At 35.0% G+C, this 21015-nt stretch overlaps 2 protein-coding genes across 2 annotated transcripts; both read right to left on the bottom strand.

Annotated features, from left to right (window-relative positions):
- Positions 1-4038: 4038 nt before the first annotated feature.
- On the bottom strand, positions 4039-4833 carry LOC133037276 (uncharacterized mitochondrial protein AtMg00310-like). Its single transcript, XM_061114261.1, has one exon. The coding sequence runs from the start codon at positions 4831-4833 to the stop codon at positions 4039-4041; it is 795 nt and encodes a 264-aa protein (XP_060970244.1).
- Positions 4834-5815: 982 nt separating this feature from the next.
- LOC133037264 (uncharacterized) lies at positions 5816-9907 on the bottom strand. Its single transcript, XM_061114208.1, has one exon. The coding sequence runs from the start codon at positions 9905-9907 to the stop codon at positions 5816-5818; it is 4092 nt and encodes a 1363-aa protein (XP_060970191.1).
- Positions 9908-21015: the final 11108 nt, after the last annotated feature.

The following is a 21015-nucleotide window of genomic DNA, read 5'->3' as shown; positions in this document are numbered from 1 at the left end:
TCTCATTTTTTGGCTTTTCATAATTTACTGCTGGTTTTTTTTTTTATGTTTAAACCTAGTCTTTTATTTATTTTGCTTTTAGGCTGTGTGTAGTTCTAGTGTTATTGATTGTTTTTTCAATGGTTTTTATCTTGTTATTCGGCTACTCTTTTGAGACGTCACTTATAAAAAAAATAATTAATTTGGTTAGATATTATTTTTTTTTTTTTTTGCTAAAAAAATTGAGTTTAGGAGAAGCAAGTGGGTACGATTCCAATTAAAGAGCATCTAAAATCATTCAAGTGAGCCTACATCAAATGAACTTTTAAAAATAAATATCTATATAAAAATAATTTAAATTAATTTTAAAAAATAATAAAAATAATTAAAAAATTAAATTTAATAAATTTTTTAATTATTAATATTATTTTATTTTTTAAAATAAATATATTATTAAATATTATTATAATATATATAAAGTTTTAATTATATACAAGCAGTCCTATAATAACAGTATACACCTTACAATAATAACCACAAGATCTAAAATCAACGGTCAACAAAAAAGTTCCCTACCGGTAGGGAACTTTTGCTAGGTCCTACCATAGTATTACCCAAACAATCTATTTCACATACATTTAAAATAAAAAATCATGCATGCAACAGTTGATGTTTAAAAATTTTTTAAATTTCTAAATATTTTTATACCACACAACTATATAAAAAAAAATAAAACTAAAAATTCTCCTAAAATCCGACACAAATTTATACACCCCTTTTTTCATATAATTTTCAAAAATATATTGACTCTTTAAATTAACTCTGCACTAAAGTGTTTGATTTATAAAGGTGATTTGAAACTTCACATATCTATATATCTATATATATATATGTATAAAAGAAAAATATGAGGGTGTCATGATACTCTAAAATCTCTCCCAAACTTTTTTTCTCTTCTTTCCTTAATTCTCTTATTTTTAATATTTTATTGGAGCATAAATTTATAAATTGATATTTTACTATTATTTTAATAAGTTATTTTTTTCTTCTCTCCTTTATTCTCTCATTTTTAATATTTAATTAGAACATAAATATGTAAATTAAAATGTTTATATCATTTTAATATATTTTTTTAAAAAAACACACACTATATATACACTATCATACGTTAATTAATATATTTTATTTGATGTATTTTTTTTATAAAAGAAAATTATGCAGATTCACTTATTTATAAAAGTGAGTAATTAACTCATTATTTAATTTGTTTTATATATACAACGAACATATTGGGGTAAGCCTAACATCATGTTAAGTGAGATATGACAATAACACCCTTGAATGTAATGTTGACTACAAGTGAGATATGGTGACAAAAACGGTTTTAAAATCATATGATAAGTTTTCTATAAATTTATTAATTTTTAAACAATTTGAGGGGTCAAGCCTAACATCATGTTATACAGGAGGTCGTGTCTGGCTTCTATTATAATAACGGAATAATTTGGTAAATACGAGTTGGATCGGTCTGTTTTGTACATACATTATTTTTCATACAAAATTATATGAAAAATTTGACACAATTTATTACTTAGTTATCATTACTACAAGTGAGATATGGTGATGGGGACGGTTTTAAAATCATATGATAAGTTTTCTATAAATTTATCAATTATTATAACAATTTGAGAGGTCAAGCCTAATATCATGTTATACAGGTCGTATCTGGCTTCTATTATAATAACAGGATTTGGTAAATACGAGTAGGATTGATCCGTTTGTACATACTTAATTTTTCATACAAAATTATATGAAAAATTAGATTAAAATTTGATACAATTTATTACTCAGTTGTCATTAAATAAAAATTATAATTTATTTTATGTATATAATTTAATTTTTTTAAATATATGTCGCGAAGCACGAATTATTTACTTATTATAATAAAAACTACTCACAATGTAATTATAATAATAATGTTATAATAAAATTTTAAACGTTATATTAATATTTTAAAGGCTAATTAGTAATTTTTCCCCTCGAACTTTGACATGTACTAAATCATGCCCCCTGAACTTTGTTGGCTATAATTTGGTAGATATCAAAGTCTGGAGAGCATGTTTTAGTACATAAACAATCATTGAAACAGTAAAATTGAATGAAATTAGACAAAAGTCCTTAAATCTAACAATCTCAATAGTTCAGGAGAATTTGCAACGACCAAAAAAGTTCAGAGAATATGATTAAGTATATGTCAAAGTTCGAGAAGAAAAATTATTAATTAGCCGATTTTAAAATGTTATAATACAGTCAAAAATCATCGTTACAATAATCCTAACGTATATAATGTAATACTTTGAATGAATTATTGGTAATTAGTCAAAATAAACGTCAACATATATATATTGAAGTAGAACTTTTAAATGTTGAAGATGTGTGTGTGTGTTTTTTTTTTGTCAAATCATCCATTTTATTATTGAAAAATAAAATATATTTATATCTATTCTATATAAAATGTGGCTATATAACAAAATTTTTGGTTTATGAAAAATTATTGGGTGACTTTTTTTTTTTTAAATAAAAAAAAGTTTGTTCATATTGTTTATAATTAATCCACCTAAAGTGTTGCAATTAATAATAAATTTGATCATATTGTTTATTTTTTTATTAAAAATTATTTTCAAATTTTGATATTTAAAATTAGTTAAATTTTAAATATTATTTTAAATTAAATTTAAATGTTTTGATAGTTTAACTAAATGAGCATTTTTATTAATTCTGAAGATAAATTTAGGACGAATGATAAATTGTTTTTAATTACTATCACAAAGTATACTAGTAATTTTTGTTTTTATTTAAATCGCTATTATGTTTTCAAATTTCAATGATTATCACTACATTGAATATTATTAATATTAAAATTATGATATTAAAAAAAACTAAAAACTAAAATAAAATTAACATACGTGACTTGACACGTAACATCTATTTTTTTTTTTTGAAATGAAATATCAACTTCATTGAAATTTAGCATTCATCGTACAAAAGAGCTTGAAGCTCATCAGGAAAACCAATCCTATGAATGCTACGATCAGTGAAAAATTGAGAGCGCCTAGCAACAAAGTGGGCAACCCGATTTGCTGATCGTCTAACAAAACGAATACTAACATTATTTAAAACTGACAATGAACTTTTACAATCTCTAATAACCAAACCGAAAGTAGAGGACATAATTTGATTACTAAAAATTGCTTGCACCGTTACCATACTAACAGTCTCTATGTCAACTTTATTCCATCCTTTGTCTTTCAACCAACTTAGTGCTTCTTTGATACCAAGAGCTTCGACCACCTTGGCTGGGTAGTTTCCTCCCTGATATCTTGCTCGGAGATCAACAATGTGGCCCGTCGAATCTCGAGCAAGAATGCCAAAGCCGTAAGCACTTTCTCTCTCAAACAACGCTCCATCAACATTTAACTTGACTGTATTAGAATCGAGTTTGGTCCAACGCTCAACGTTATTATCATGTTGCAAGAGAGACAATGATAATAAACTAGTTTTATCTTGAGCAGTACGCCAGTGGTCAAGTGTAGTCCATGCTGAATGAATGACTTGAGTTGGAGATGAAGCCTTCTTCTCCTAAACAAGTTTGTTACGAGACTTCCAAAGTGCCCAACAGATCATGATGGCACGGCAAGCTATATCATCACCATACAATTCGAATGTAGAATCAAGCCAATAACCAATAGTTGATGAAGTATCGGATTGAATGGTGAACCCACAACGCTCCCAACAGCTGAAAGCGAAGGAGCAATTTAATAGCACATGAGAAGCAGTCTCACCCGCATTGTGACAGACAGGGCACAAGGAGGATAGATCGACATTCCTTGAAGCCAGTTCAAGGCATGTGGGGAGAGCGCGCCACATGAAATTCTTCACTTTTGGCGGTATTTTAAGGTGCCAAAACCCTGAGTTTGGTTGATTCTGCTGACCATGTTTACTAATCTGCAGCATATCATAGGCACTACGCACAGAGAAGGAACCAGACCTCTCACCCTTCTAGGACCAGCAGTCTTCGTTTGGTATAGAACTCAGCGAGATTCCAAGAATCAAATGAGCATCTCGAGGGTTAAACATATCATGAACAAGAGAGATATCCCAAGATGTCTCATGAATATCCATGAGAGAGTTGACCATTTTATTGTCAAGGCTGAGAGCATTGGAAGTCACAAAAGAATTGACGGGATCGGGAAGCCAAGTATGCTTCAAGACACTTGTTGACATCCCATTACCAATGGTTCGTTGACAGCCCAATTTAACCAAGCTTTGTGCACTCCAGATGCTACACCAAACGAAACTTGGGTTATTACCAAGCTTTGCAGTAAGGAAATCAGAGTTGGGATAATACTTGGCTTGGAACACACAGCTGGCAAGAGATGTTGGGGAGACAAGAAACTGCCACCCTTGTTTGGCCAACATTGCAAGATTAAAGTCATGTAAATGACGAAAACCCATACCACCTGAATGTTTGGGAGTTGCCATGCGATCCCAAGACATCCAAATGATTCCTTGACCTTTAGCACTTGAAGTTTTCCACCAAAAGTTAGCCATAATCTTCTCAATTTCTTGACAGGTTTCCAAGGGAAGAAGGAAGACGCTCATAGCGTAAGTTGGAAGCGATTGAATAACAGATTTAAGGAGAACTTCCTTGCCTGCACGAGATAAAAACTTGCCATTCCAACTATTGAGCTGATTTATGATCTTGTTTTTGAGGAAGCCGAGTATCACAGTCTTCTTTCTACCTATAATGTTAGGTAGTCCCAAGTAAAGAGAGCCATCAGTAGCTTCTGTCATGCCAAGAACATTGCAAATCTCATTTCGATGTGAGATAACACTATAAAATATCTTTAAATTATATTATCTGTTCTCTTTTTATTTTTTTAAATTTTTTTATTAAATTTATGAATATTAATTAATTAATTAAAAAAATATTTATCATCCTAAATATCTTTTAATTTTCTATTTCTAATTTTTTACTAAAAACTAAGCTAACAAATTAATAAACAAAAAATCCCTAAAATATTTTTTTCCCTATAGCTATATAACTCAACTTAAAAAAAATATCAATTACTATATTAGAGTTAATCTCTTATTGCTAATGTGTTAAAATAAATTATCACATATGAGATGAATGAGCTATTCTTCTCATTATCAATTTATTTTGAGATGAACCTCATTCATCTTAGCCTGTTTCATTTTAAATTCCGACACACCATATTCACATTTTGTTTTTCTTATTTTTTTTTTCATTTTTCATCAATATTGATTTTTTAAAAAATGTAGATCTCCAATAACTAAACCTTCAAATCATTATCTTCACAAAAAAAAAAAAAAAACAAAACCGTAAAACAAAACCAGAAAACAAAACAAAACAAAACAAAAAACATTATCTATATATCACACATATTCTTCTCCTATCTCTTCTTTTTCTTTGGTTCTTTTTTTTTTATTGTATTTTTATTTTTGAAGGATATATAGTAGCAATCTTGATGTATATTATTTATTATCAATCTTAGTTTATAAATGTTTTATTTTAAGTTTCAATATATGTTTTGACATTCTTTATTTTTTACTTTTTCTTGAGGTTACTAATTCATTAGGAAATTATTCGAATCGATCATGCAAAAACTTAAAATGCTATGAGAAGCATATGCTATTTTCACTTTAAGTTGTGTTTTTTTTTTTTGTTCAAGATTAATATATATATATATATATATATATATTTTTTTTGAGAAAAAGACCATTACATTAATTCTTAAGAAAATTTACATAACAGTCATAAGTGGAGGTGGAAATTCCTCCAACAATCAGCATCCACCGTAAGAGCAAACTTAGCCAAGACATCGGCATAAGTATTAGCAGATCTCCTAACATGAGTGACCTGTGCTCGTGGGAAAAAGGATACTAAATAGTTGACATCTTTTAACATAGAATGAAAAGCAGAATTACAATGAAGTGCAGCTTTTAAACCCTGAACTACTAATAATGAATCAGTTTCAATGAAGTCAGCAGTTAAGCCGAGGTTGATGAGCCATTGCAGAGATAAAGCCATAGCAGTAGCTTCCATCTCTTCAGGTTTGAAACACCCTATAATCGATTTGGAAAAAGCAGCTTTGATGTAGCCATTGGAATCCCTCAATACAGCACCTATACCAATTAATTTATTAGATCTGTTGCAGGCTGCATCAGTATTTAGCTTCCATTTACCCACAGGAGGTGCGATCCAAGGAGTAGGTGAGGGTGCATTTGGTGAGACAAATGTTGGAGTGGGGTCTGCAACTGGAGAAACAGCAGTAATCTGTTGCGAGTTGTGCACAGTTTGATACTTTGAGATGTAGCCAGTAGCAAACGTGAAGATAGCAGCAGGCTGCTTGGGCAATTTACCATGAAACTCAGCATTTCTCTCAAACCAAATACTCCAACAGAGAGTGAGAAACTGTTCAAAATCTGGTGTAGATGTATTGGCCGAGACATAGAGCAGGAATTCCTCTGATGTAGTGGTAGCAGCCAGTTTAAAATTCAAAGTATGAGGAAAGAAACACCAAACCTCCTTGGCTCGGGAGCAGAGGAACAAAGCATGATTTATTGATTCTTTCTGCATTTTACACAAAGGACAGTAAGGTGATTCTGCAATATGCTTGCGGTTGAGTTCAGCAGCCACTGGTAGGACATTATGATATACTTTCGAGACAAATATGCGAAGTTTCGAAGGTAATTTCAACTTCCAAAACTTAGTCCACCAATTTTCACTTGAGAAAGTACTGCCAGCATCATTAAGTTCAGCCAGGGAAGAGGCAAAGTAATAGCCAGATTTAACCATGTAATTCCCCGAATTAGTGCCATTCCAAATTAAAATATCATCTGAGGGATAGATGGTAAGAGGGATGGAGAGTATTATATCTATGTCAGCTTGACCAAAGTTTGCTGAGATAGTAGTTAAATCCCATTGTCTATTCTGAGTGATCAGATCAGCAACTTGGAGTGAATTATCATTGCCTATGAAGTTGAAAGGTGTGAACTCAGTATGACCAGGAAGCCACGGATCAGACTTACAATTGATTCGATCTCCAATTCCTACTCTCCAACGAAGGCCCTTAGCAAGAAGTTCTTTTCCCCAAACAATGCTTCGCCATGTTAATGAAGGACAGGCACCTAAACCAGCAGTAAGAAAGCTACCATTCAAAAAATATCTATGATGCAGAACACGGCTGAGAAGAGAGTTTGGTGATTCCAATATTCGCCAAGCTTGCTTAGCTAGTAAGGCTTGATTGAAATGGATGAAGTTCCTAAAGCCTAAACCTCCATGAACCTTGGCTTTACAAAGAGAATTCCAATTCTTCCAATGAATGGCATTGCCAGATGATGTGGATCCCCACCAGAAATTAGCCATCATGCTCTCAATTTGATTACACAAAGTGACAGGCAATCGAAAGCAGCTCATAGCGTATGTAGGGATTGCTTGCACCACTGCTTTCAGAAGTACTTCCTTTCCACCAGCAGAAAACAATTGCTCTTTCCATCTACTAAGGAGCTTCCAAATCTTATCTGTAATCCCACTGAAAAGTTTAGTTTTATCTCGACCAGCAAAAGAGGGAAGACCAAGATATTCCTCATGACAAGGCTGTATGGGCATGTTAAGAAGCTGTTGGAAATAGCGTTGATGAGAAGGCCTTTTATTCGGAGAGAAAGAGAGCACACATTTATCCGGATTGATTGCTTGACCGCTAGCTTGATGATAAATATGTAACACATGTTGAATAGAGCTAGCTGATTGTTGAGTAGCACGACAAAAGAGCACACTATCATCAGCGAAAAAGAGATGCGAAACTGAGGGAGCAGTTCTTGAGACACACAGCCCTTGTAAAGATCCATTGTTCTCTTCAGATTGCAGTAACCTTGAAAGACCTTCAGCACAAAATAGAAAAAGATATGGCGAGAGTGGATCACCTTGTCGAATTCCACGTGTGGGGGTTAGATCTCCAAGTACTTTCCCATTCAGTAAACATCGAAGAATAAGATTCACCATGGTTGAACCAAAACCCATCTTCAACATAACTTGAGCAACATAGTGCCATTTAACACGGTCAAAAGCCTTAGACATGTCCAGTTTAATGTCAACATAACCTTGTTTTCCTCGCTTTCGATTCTTAAGTGAATGTAGCAGCTCAAAAGCTATTAGAACATTATCAGTAATCAATCGTTGAGACATGAAAGCACTTTGATACTCCGAAATAACCAATGGCAAGAATGGCTGGATTCTCAATACAATTGACTTGGAAATCAATTTATAGAGGACAATACACAAACTAATGGGCCGGTACTGTGTAATGAGCTGAGGTTTTTTAACCTTTGGAATGAGTGTAATGATCGTTTTGTTTAGGAGAGTAGGATCTGCACTGTTGTTGAGAACATCTAGAACTGATTCTGTAACAAGAGAGCCAACAATGTGCCAATAATTTGTGAAGAACATGACTGACATACCATCAATTCCCGGGCTCTTATCATCACTCATTGAGTTTAGTGCATTGAGAACATCAGAAGCAGTGTAAGGTGCTGAAAGTGCTTCTCGAGACTGAGCATCTATTGTTGTTGGAATTACATCCAATATAGAATTAATTGCATGAGTATTAATCCCAGAGCTGCTGAAGATAGTCTGAAAATATGTGGAAATAATTCCCAGTAGTGCAGATTCACTGGTTTGGGTGTTACCAGCGTCATCTCGGAGTTTTTTAATGCGATTGTTAGAGGATCTAGCATTTGCACGTTGGTGGAAGAATTTAGTATTTGAATCACCTGATTTCATCCAAGAAATTCTTGCCCTTTGGTGCCAATAATCCTCCTCCTTAGCTAGTAATTCATCCAAGATCGATTCAGAATTTTTTAGAGCCTCAAAGTGGTGAGGATCTGTGCTCGATGAGTTCTGAAGAGCTGATACATGTTCATGAGACTCCTTAATTTCTTTTTTCAAATTACCAAAGTGTGAAAAATGCCACTGTTGCAGACTGGAAGCACAATTCGAAATATTATTTGTGATCTGAAGTAAAGAATTGTTGGTACCAGTTTTCCAATTGGCTAGAATGATTTCGGCACAATCAGCTTCCTTCAACCAAATTTTTTCAAACCGAAATCGTGATCGAAAATGCGTGATCTCAGGCTGATCATTAAGAGCGGATACAGATGCTTTTAGAGCTCTATGATCAGAGTTATAAAAGTCCAAATGTGTTATAGATGGAGTAATAAAAGTAGCCTCCCAATGACTATTGATAAATCCATAATCAAGGCGCTCTTTAACATTTCCATTTCCTTGATGCTTGTTAGTCCAAGTTGTTCTTTCACCTTGAAAAGGGATTGTACTGAGTTTACAAGTATCAATAGCTGATCTGAAAGCAGTAATCTGAGCTTCTACTCTTCTTGGTCCACCGATTTTATCTTCATGAGAAAGGACTTCATTAAAATCTCCTAAAACCAGCCAAGGAGATAATGGAGAAATATCATAGCATCGTCGTAACAGAGTCCAAGTGAGATGTCTTTGAGCAGCACAAGGGTGTCCATAAAACCCAGTAAAATGCAAAGATGGTCCATCTTGATTTTCCATAAAACAATCAATGTGATTTTGTGAGAAATTGTTAATGGAAAGTGTGACATGGGGCTTCCAAAGTAGCATAAGCCCACCTCCGAGTCCTTGCCTTGGTACTTCAATGCCATTAGGAAAATGTAATGTATTACGAAATCTATCTATACTACCATATTGCAACTTAGTTTCCATTATAAAAAGAACACAGGGAGCTTGCTCTTGAACAAGCAAGCACAGATACCTGAATGCACTCGGGTTCCCCAAACCCCGGGCATTCCAACTGATGATATTCATGGCTGTGCGCGGTGTTGCGGAGCAACAACCGCTGAAACTTCAGACTGAAACTCCTCTGAATCCAAATTACTAGGCCTGGAAACATTCGGAGTTGGCCAATTACCACTCGGTGCTGAAGAGTCCGATTGGATATGTAGAGTATTTGATCGACATCGTTTAAGAACATTGCGAAGAGATTCCGAGTCAAGCTGTCTCTTAAATTGCTTATTAGGATTAACATTTTCAAAATCATCATCCGAGACAAGAATAGCTTTTCCTTTAGCATTTGACAGGGGAGAGTGTAATGTTGGTGAGACATTTAAGGATACAACTGTGCTAAAACTGGGAGAATTCAGAGGAAAAGTAGCAGGCATTAATGGTGTTCGAGTGGGAGGCTTGACTGAGTGTGAATTGGGTGGATAGGTGGCAATCATTGGTGTAATGGGAAGATAGGAAGGGAATGGTATAACTGGTGTTGTATCTGAGGATATGGGATATGAAGCCGGTGTAGTAACAGATAAAGGAGTGGAAGTAATTGGCATGGTAACATGTGAAGAGGATGGTAATTTGGAGGATGATGAGGATTCTTTAGTGGTCATATTTAATGGCAAAGGAAGTGAATAGCAGCAGTGAAGGAATTTTTGGCAAGTCTAGTCATTAAAGGCCATGCTCCACCTTTGAAAAAATCTGTTCTGTAGCGATCATAGCCAGAGTCAGGAAGAGGAGAGCCAATCATTGCCGGACCATATTCAAGAGAAGGATCGTTTCCATTGTAAATTTGTTCAAGAAACTTATGACATGATTCAAAAGGATGTCCAATGGTACCACATTCAAAGCAAAACTCGGGTAATCGCTCATAACGAAATTCCAACCAAAATTCATCAAGTGAGTCCTTGAGTTTCACCATTTCCCCTCTGAGTAATGGCTTAGAAATGTCCAGTATGGCACGAAATCGCAGAAAAGGACCCCATCCTTCATTTAAAGAGTCTTCATGGACATCAACATAAGTGCCAAGGAGATTACCTGCCCATTCGTATTAGGTTTTGTAGGCCCTATTTCTGGCCCATATGTTTCGGCCCATTTGGCTGCCTTCCTTTTTGCCTATATATATTCACTATGTAAAAGACCTAAATTACTTTAGTCACTTGGCATTCTCAGCCGTGACCTAGCAGTAATACAAAACAAAGATTTCTTTGTTTTCTCCCTTCATAATATGGTATCAGTTGCATAAACCCAGCCATCTTCTTCTTCATTCATCCTCTTCCATGGCTCCTAGGACTAGAAACTCCATGGCCGCCGCTTCCATCTCCGGCCACGAAATCTCCACCGCCGAAAATACCATCGCCGACGTCGAAGCTCCGCCGCCTCTACCTCCGACTGTTCCTCCATTGTCGCACACCACCGGACCTTCTTCCCCTCCGTCCGATCCTCCCATTTCTGGTGTTTTCGGCTCCGGCAACGTTGCCGATCTCACCATTAGTGGAACGATCGGACCTCCCTCTGAAGCTCCGATCACCACCACCACGGCACCGGCGCCTTCCTCCTCGGCCTCATTCCCTTATACTTCGCTTCCGCCATTTTCTGTCACCACCACAACTCCGACTGTCCACCAGCCGTCCGCCATTTTTTCCGGCACCACCGCTGTCCCCGCCACCACCTTCGGCCAGCCAAACCTCTCCACCTCCTTCGGCCAACAGAATACTCACATTCCCTTTGGACCGAACCTTGGTCATCTTGGTGGTAATACTTCTAATCTTGGACATGGAAATGTATCTTTTAATGATAACTATTTGTTTACTGCTAATCACGGCCTTTCTCGTGCCGTTCTTGATCGACCTTCCCAAGATGAGCGCACTCCGCTTTATCTAGGAACTGGAGATCACCCAAACAATCTCATTGCTTCATTTCTCTTGACTGGTCAAGAAAATTTCCAGTCATGGAAGCGTGCAGCCTCTATCAATATTGCTGCAAAAAATAAAACTCCCTTCATTGAAGGCACTATACCCCGTCCTCCTCCTAATGATCATTCTCGATCTGCATGGGACATTTGTAACAACATGGTTATGTCATGGATTCTTCAGTCTGTATCTCGTGAGATCGCTGCTAGTATCATGTTCAAAACTACCGCTAGTGAGATGTGGTCCAACCTCCATGACCGCTTTAACCAAAGCAATGGTCCCCGCATCTTACAACTTAAAACCGCCGTTGGCAATGTCAAACAGGGTGATAATTCCGTCACCACATATTTTACTCAGTTGCAAGCTCTTTGGGACGAGCTCAACGAATACCAACCTAATATCCCCTGCACTTGTGGTTGTACTTGCGGCGCGATGCAAAAGGTTCAAGACTACTATACAAGAGACCAGACTATTCAATTCTTGATTGGTCTCAATGAGTCTTACTGGGGTATTCGGGCTCAAATTTTACTCTACGAGCCGCTGCCTTCTTTATCCAAGGTGTTCTCCATGGTCGTTCAACAAGAACGACAACGCTGCCTTGGCAATACTGGCGTTGTTGCTGCTACTTCGGCCAAACCTAACCCTAACCAACCATCTCGAAACAAGAAACCCCGACCAACTTGCTCCAACTGTCTCAAACCGGGCCACCTTGTTGACAAATGTTATTTCCTTCATGGTTTTCCTCCCGGATATGGAGACAAGAAAAAGAACACTACCACTGCTCGGGCCAATCAAGCCACGGTGACTCCCACTCCAGACCCTTCCGCGGCTGGCAATTCACAAATCCAGCTCAGTCAACAGCTGATCTCTCTTCTCAATCAACAAATCCAAGGCGCTCCTTCCACCAGTGAAAACCTTCCTGTGGTCTCAAACGTCTTCGGTAATAACAACTCTTTTCCCCTTTTTTTATGGATTGTAGATAGTGGTGCTACTCATCATATTTGTCACTCTCTTCATTGTTTTACATCTTTAAATAAAACTAATGTTGCTAACTTGGTCACTTTACCTAATGGTCATCAGATTCATATCAACAAAACGGGAACTGTTAAAATTTCCGACCAAATTGTCTTAACGAATGTCTTGTATATTCCTCAATTTAAATTCAATTTATTTTCGGTTAATGCTTATCTTGAACATTGTCCTAACAAAGTTACTTTCACTTTTGATCAATGTTTGGTTCAGGATCCCTCCCTGACTTTTACGATTGGGACAGCTAAGAAAGTTGGACAACTGTTTTTCTTTGAACAAGACCATCGTCTTCTTACTACGGATATTTCTGTTTTTGCAAACACTACATGTAATTTGAAGGATCCCTGGCATTTCCGCCTTGGACATCCTTCTATGAACATTTCTACTATGTTAAACAATAGTTTGCAATTTTGTGATAAACCTATCAATTTTATGTGCTCTATATGTCATTTTGCTAAACAAAGGCGTCTTCCTTTTCCATCTAGTCATAATTTTGCTAATTCTGCTTTTGATTTAATACATCTTGATATATGGGGTCCTTTTCATGTTAGTAGTATTGAAGGTTACCGCTATTTCTTAACAATTGTTGATGATTTTTCTCGCTATACTTGGGTTTACATGCTCACTTGCAAATCTGATGTTTCTTTCATTATTCCCCAATTTTTTGCTCTTATCGCCACTCAATTTTCAGTTAACATTAAAGCTGTTCGCTGTGACAATGCTAAAGAGCTCAATCTAACAGCCTTATACGCCACCAAGGGAATCTCAATCAATAATTCTTGCGTTGGTCGTCCTCAACAAAATTCTGTGGTTGAGCGCAAACACCAACACATATTAAACGTTGGTAGAGCTTTACTATTTCAATCTCATTTATCCTTACCTTACTGGAGTTATGTCATTAATACTGCTGTTTATCTTATCAATCGTACTCCATCTAAATTACTTAACAAGAAAACTTCTTTTGAGATTCTTTATAACAAAGCTCCCAATTATACTCACCTCAAAGTCTTTGGTTGTCTTGCTTTTGCTTCGACTTTAGAAACCAAACGGCACAAGTTCTCCCCGAGATCTCGACCTTACGTTTTTATAGGTTACCCCCCTGGTATGAAAGCTTACAATCTTTTAAGCATTGAAACTCAAGAAATCATTCAATCTAGAGATGTTTACTTCCATGAAGATATTTTTCCACTTTCCAAAACTATATCTCCCACATCCATCGATGAATTATTCTCATCTTCTTTAATTCCTTCTACAGGACATTCACATACTCCCTCTGAGGACTCATCGCATGTTCCCAACTCTGATGGAAATTCATCTTCTAATAGCTTGCCTATGTCAAACATTAATCCCGATGAAGTTCCATCCACACCCAAGAACATGTCTACTACTTCTCCCATCACTTCAACAATGGGAAGACTTTTATCTAAACCAAAACGTCTTTCTGATTATATTTGCAATAATACTACTGCTACTTCTACTGCTCACCTTATCAATAAATATTTGTCTTACAATAGGTTGACGCAGCCCTTTCGTGCAGCAGCTCTTGCTGCCCATACAATGGTAGAACCCACCAGCTACAAAATGGCAGCAAAGGATCCTATATGGCGAAAAGCTATGGACACTGAAACTGCTGCCCTTGAAGCCAATGACACTTGGATAGTTGTGACTCTCCCTGATGGTCACTATGCCATTGGTTGTAAATGGGTATACAAAATAAAATACAACGCTGATGGCTCTGTTGATCGATGTAAAGCTCGATTAGTTGCCAAAGGCTTCAACCAAAAACAAGGTATTGATTATCTTCACACTTTTGCCCCTGTTGCAAAGTTTAATACCTTAAAACTTATGCTTGCCATTGCGGCCATTAACAATTGGTCTCTGTACCAACTTGATATAAACAATGCCTTTCTTCATGGCGATTTAAATGAAACTGTCTATATGACATTACCAAAAGGGTATAAACCCAAGGGACAAATTCCCCCAAATGCTGTTTGTAAGTTAACCAAAAGTCTCTATGGCTTGAAACAAGCCTCTAGACAATGGTACTCGAAACTCAGCAATTACCTTCTATCCACTGGCTTCACCCAGTCTCTTTCAGATCACACACTATTCATCAAAAATGATAAAGGCATTTTTCTTGCCATTCTAATATATGTTGATGATATTGTAATTACCTCTAACAATGATGATGCTGTTTCAGATTTTAAACAGCAACTTAACTCTGTGTTTCAACTTAAAGACCTGGGTCCTTTACGTTTTTTCTTGGGATTGGAGATAGGTCGTTCTTCCTCCGGAATATCTGTCTCCCAACGCCCCTTTACACTTCAACTTTTAACTGACACAGGTTTTCTAGGAGCATCGTCTGCTCCCACACCAATGGAATCCAACATTCGGCTCTCCTCCGATGTTGGAAAACCATTAGATAATCCCAAAACTTATCGCAGCCTCATTGGCAAACTTCTTTACTTAACTATCACACGGCCTGATATCTCCTTCGCCGTAAACAAACTAAGTCAATTTCTATCCAACCCGAGGGTTCCCCACCTCACTGCCGCTCAGAGAATTTTACAATACCTTAAGGGTACCTCGGGACAAGGACTATTCTTTTACTCAGCATCTTCTACTAACATATCTGCTCATGCTGAAACTGATATGTCCAGCAAGGACTTTCATATTAAATTTTTTTCAGATGCTGATTGGGCCTCTTGCAGTGACACTAGAAGGTCTGTTTCTGGCTATTGTGTTTTTCTTGGCAAATCTCTCATCTCTTGGAAATCAAAAAAGCAGTCCACAGTCTCGCGTTCTTCTGCTGAAGCTGAATACCGGGCTATGGCCCATGCCACTTGTGAGATCACATGGTTTTTGGCTCTTCTTCGAGACTTTGGCCTCCAGCACAAAGATCCCGCCATTCTTTATTGTGACAACACTGCCGCCATTCACATCTCCGAAAACCCCGTATTCCATGAACGCACAAAGCACATCGAGATTGACTGCCATGTCGTCCGAGAGAAGATCCAAGAAGGCACACTTAAGCTCATTCATGTCACCACCAAAAACAATCTCGCCGACATCCTCACGAAGCCTCTTTTACCTAGCTATTTCCAATCTATTGTAACCAAGATGAACCTAAAGAACATATATAGTTCATCTTGAGAGGCGGGTATTAGGTTTTGTAGGCCCTATTTCTGGCCCATATGTTTCGGCCCATTTATCCTATTGGGCTGCCTTCCTTTTTGCCTATATATATTCACTATGTAAAAGACCTAAATTACTTTAGTCACTTGGCATTCTCAGCCGTGACCTAGCAGTAATACAAAACAAAGATTTCTTTGTTTTCTCCCTTCATAATAATTCGGCCATGGCTTTTGTCTTACTTAAAAAAGGCAATCTATGAAGTTGTATCCAAAGATTAATATATTTCTTTATGGGAAGTCAAGTCAATATAAATGTATAATGATAATATAACTTATTTAGTTATATGTATAATTTTTTTTATTTATTTTTTAAAAGCTATTTAATTATATGTGTATTACATAAAATATTATATATATAGTATATATCATGAATTAATTATTTTATAATTTAATTTGTATACTCGACATTATTCTAATGTTTCAATGAATTAATTATTTTATAATTTAATTTGTATACTCGACATTATTCTAATGTTTCAATATTAAAAGTCGATACTCACAATCACAAAATGATTATTCTAATATTTAATAGTGAGTATTTTTTTTTTTTCAAATAATAATAATAATAGATTCACTTATGTATAACAATAATGATAATGGTTTTGAATGTAGTGGTGACTACAAATGTTTAATGATAACAATTATGAAATCATATGATCAGTTTTATATAAATTTATCGATTATCAATTTGTTAGGTCTCTATTTTTTTTTTCCATAATAACGTCTGCATAAAAGTAAGTATTTAATTCATTAATGTTTGATTAATTTGTTTTATGTATAACAAATTTATAATATAATGGTGATTGGAAGTGAGAATGATAACGGTTTTTAAATAATAAGAAATTTTTTTTTTTATATATAAATTTATCAATAATCGTATTTCTTTAAATTTATGAGAATTTTATAATTTTTATTATTTAAAAAAATTGTTTGGCTGTGTTTTCAGTTTTTAAAATTGTATTTTTAAAAGTGAGAATAAAAAACATTTTTTTTAACATTTTAAAAATTTTATGGTGTGTGGCACAAATTTTTAAAAACTGTTTTTAGATTTTTTTCTTACGAAAAAAAATCAACATTCTAGCACCATACCATGACATTAACCCATCCGGGTCTAGGTTCGGGTATGATTTCGGGTCTAGGATCCGAGTATGTGAGCAAAATATAAAATACAATATGTTAGATAAAAAACATTGTTTTTGAAATTTTAAAATAGCATTTTGATGTTTTCTGTTTTCTAGTTTTTTAAAACTCAATTTTTAAAAATTTTTGCCAAACGACTCCAAATAATTTTTAAAAACTGTTTTCAGTTTTAAAAAACAGAAAACAATTTTTAAACTGTAAAACCAAACAGCCACTATATTTTAAACAAAATTCAGCCGAATACGAAGGACACAGTTTATTTTCAAAGTTTATGAATAACATAGTGTGCATAGTAGAATCTCCAAAAGATAAATAAATAAAAGGTAAAGAAAAAAAGTAGGATGTTATAATATAAAGATGGAAAGAAGGACCACCCCGGTGAATGCAACGGGTAAATGAGAATCACACTTTATGGGCACTCAACACTATAAAATAAAATAATATAAAAGTAAAAAAAGTGAGAGTGCATAGAGGAGGCGGATAATAGATACATGAAGACTGTAGTTGGAATTTGACCCCGCTTTGTTGACTCACCTAATAAACTAACCAACTCACGTTATTCGTATTGGCTGGGCGGCCAAACTGGACCACCACCTCACTCATCCAACAAAAATAACAAACCTTCTTTCGTAAAGTTCCACCTGGCAGTAATAGACATTAATTGCATATTCTACATTTTTATACTTTGCTTACGACAATAAGGTTTTGTTTGCTTACATCTTCATCCCTCTTGTATGGATGGAAGGAAGATGCAATACTCATGCAACAAAGATTGATGTGGTTGAGCAATCCAAAGTTTAGTGGAGGGGTTAAAAAATCTATAGCATTTGTCATATCCAATTTAGTAAAAAAAAAAAAAAAACTTTCTATGTTTTTCCACTCTAACAAAAAAAAAAAATACTATTTTTACATATTTAATACTTTAGTGATTCTGAGATCTTAAGTACATGTAGAATGGAAGAATTCAGGCCCTTTTTCAGGGTTTAAGACCTTTTATATATTGTTAGGGTTTTACGAGTTGTTATTCAAAATACATAATAATGGAAAATATCTCTAGAAAATAGGGAGGTTACATTTTGGTGTTGAATCCCTATTTTTGTGAGTAGTTTGAACTATTCTGAAGTTGTAGGAGTACTGGGGATGATTTGGTGTTTTCTAGAAGGCCCATGGAAAAAGTTACGAGTAGGCCAGCAAACCTGGTTTGAAGCTATCCGGTGTGTCTAGGTTGTAAGTTGTCCAGCCTTCTATAGGCTGTAAGCTATTCGACTTATTAAAACAGCTTTACAAGTAGAGAAGAAATAATACAAATAAATGGACTCGATCCTAAGTGGCTTCGCCTCTAGTGGATCAAGATCTAGTAGTTAGTTACAACCGAAATTGTAACTAACTCCTAGACCTTGATCAACCCTAAACTACAACTATAAAAGGAGGACAAGAGCCTTACCAATCTCTCAGTTGAGAGATACCAGAAAACAGAAGCCAGATTTTTCAGATCTGGAAACCAAAAGCTCCAGAAGTTGTAGATCCAAGTGTTCATGCAAAGAGAAAAGAAAAGAGAGTTAGTGAGATAGTGAGAAATCAAAAGAAAAACACAGAAAAGAAATATTGAGTGAATATCAGAAATACCAGTCGAGATTGTGACTTGGATTTCTCACCTGTTTGTAATACTCTTCTCCAAATAGTACAGATCCTGAGAAACGTCTTCAAGGCGAGCTCAAAAGAGGACGTACCCCTAATTTAGGGCGAACCTCTATAATTTCTGTGTTCTCTCTCTCTCTATTTCCTCTCTTTATTGTTTGTGTGTATTGATCTATGTGTTTGAGTGTTTATGGTGTTGTTTGATCATGGATTCTGGGTAAGATCGATCTGTTGATCGAGTGAGATCTCTGGTTCTAGGGTTTGAGAACCAGAGAGAAAGGAGAGAAAGAGAGAGAGTTTGAGAAACTCTCGAATGTTCGAATGAGTGAAATGAGCTAGAATTAGCTCTGATTTCACTTAGTTTTGTTCAAGGCAGAACGACAAATCGTTTGGTTGAAACGATTTGTCGTGCAGGTGAATACGACAGAGCCCCTTTGTCGTTTGGTACTAATCTTTAATTGAATTTTTCTGGGACAATTTTGTCCCTGTCGTTTTTGATTGAATGCTTGAGTTGGTGTAGGGCATTCTTGGAATTTCACCAAGAAAATTCCTACATATATATTTATAATATTGTGTAAAGTTGGTAAGAATTTTAAAGTTACTTTCTACATACTTTGGTGATGATTAGTAGAAGAGGGTTCTACTAGAATCCCAATTTTAACCAATTTCATAGTTGAGAGTGTGAAGATGATGAATCTGAATCTCATCCTTTTAAATCTCTTGAAACTTCTTTCTCTTAATGAATTCACTAAACTGTTAATGCAATTTTTCATCAACTTAATCTAAGAAGATTATTAATTTAAGAATAAATTCAAGAAATGAAAAGACAAAAATAATAAATGAACACCATATACTTTTACGTGGTTTTATAGTTAAATCTGCATACCCCACGAGTCAGTATTATTTCTGAGTTTTGCGTTATGTTTATAATTTAGAAAAGTTCTTGTAAATCAGAATTGCCTCCCCCATTTCCCTATGAGTGAACCCCTAATTATAGTAATAGGATGTTGGTTACTCAACCCCATCTTAGTAAAAAAATTATAATTGATAGGTGGCTAATGCCCACGTTTTACATATAATATAGAATATTTGGATAAGTATAAATAATTGTTTATATTTAAAATATAAAGAAGTGGTCTTTGACATGGTCAGACCATGTTATTTGTGAGCCAAACCATTGCTATGTGTGTAATATGAGGTGATGCATCACTGAGTATGTATTACGAGGTGATCCACCACTGTGTAATATGAGGTGATGCATCACTGCTGTGTAATACGACGAGATGCATCACTAATTATGTATTACGAGGTGATTCATCACTGACTGTGTATTACGAGCTGATCCATCACTGTTTATGTATTACGAGGTGATTCATCATTGCTATGTAATACGAGGTGATACATTACTGATGTGTAATACTAGGAGATGCATAGTTGCTGTGTAATATGAGGCAATGCATACTGATTGTGTAATACGAGGAGATGTAAGATCTTTGTATTACGAGCAACTACAAGTTCATTATATTAGGAGCATCTACAAGATCCTTGTATTATACGAGCAACTACAAGGTCCTTATATTATGACCAACATCGAGGTCCTTATTGCGAGATTTTGAATATTTATTGAAATATCGTCCCGACAATGCTGAAATACCTCACTTCATGAGGTCACTTCACAGGTTGAGTCCTGAGTTTTTTCGACCTATCGCACAATGTATTTGCTATGAGAATTTATTATTTATGCACAGACCATTATTTAAGCAACGTGGCATACAATTTAACTTGGGAACCTTTGCTCTCCCCAAACGTTTTGGTGTTCATTAATAGTTCAAAAAATAGGTATAACAAGAATTTTGTTCAATCTCTCTCTCTCTAGAGTTATTACAAAGTATTTCTATGGAATTTTATCACTGCTGATGAAATATTGAACTTATCAGTTTTTTTAGATAATTATATTAGTAATTAATTTGAATGAATTTAAATTGGCAAATGATTGTTATTTTGACTCTTTTTTTTTTTTTGGTATACACTATCGTAACTTTAAGTAAGTTAATGTATATGTATATCTATTGTGCTGAATATTTTGAATGATTTCGTATTTTTTCGAGTAAGCTCAAATATATTGTACTCGTTATTCATTTTTTACAAAACTATTTTTTTTGTAATGTTTTTCCATGATAAATAATTAGTTTCATTGACAAGGTTTAATTGTAATAAGATGATAAGGTAC

This window comes from Cannabis sativa, chromosome 1 (assembly GCF_029168945.1).
Source record: "Cannabis sativa cultivar Pink pepper isolate KNU-18-1 chromosome 1, ASM2916894v1, whole genome shotgun sequence".
Taxonomy (NCBI): domain Eukaryota; kingdom Viridiplantae; phylum Streptophyta; class Magnoliopsida; order Rosales; family Cannabaceae; genus Cannabis; species Cannabis sativa.
This window is presented reverse-complemented; position numbering and strand designations above follow the sequence as displayed.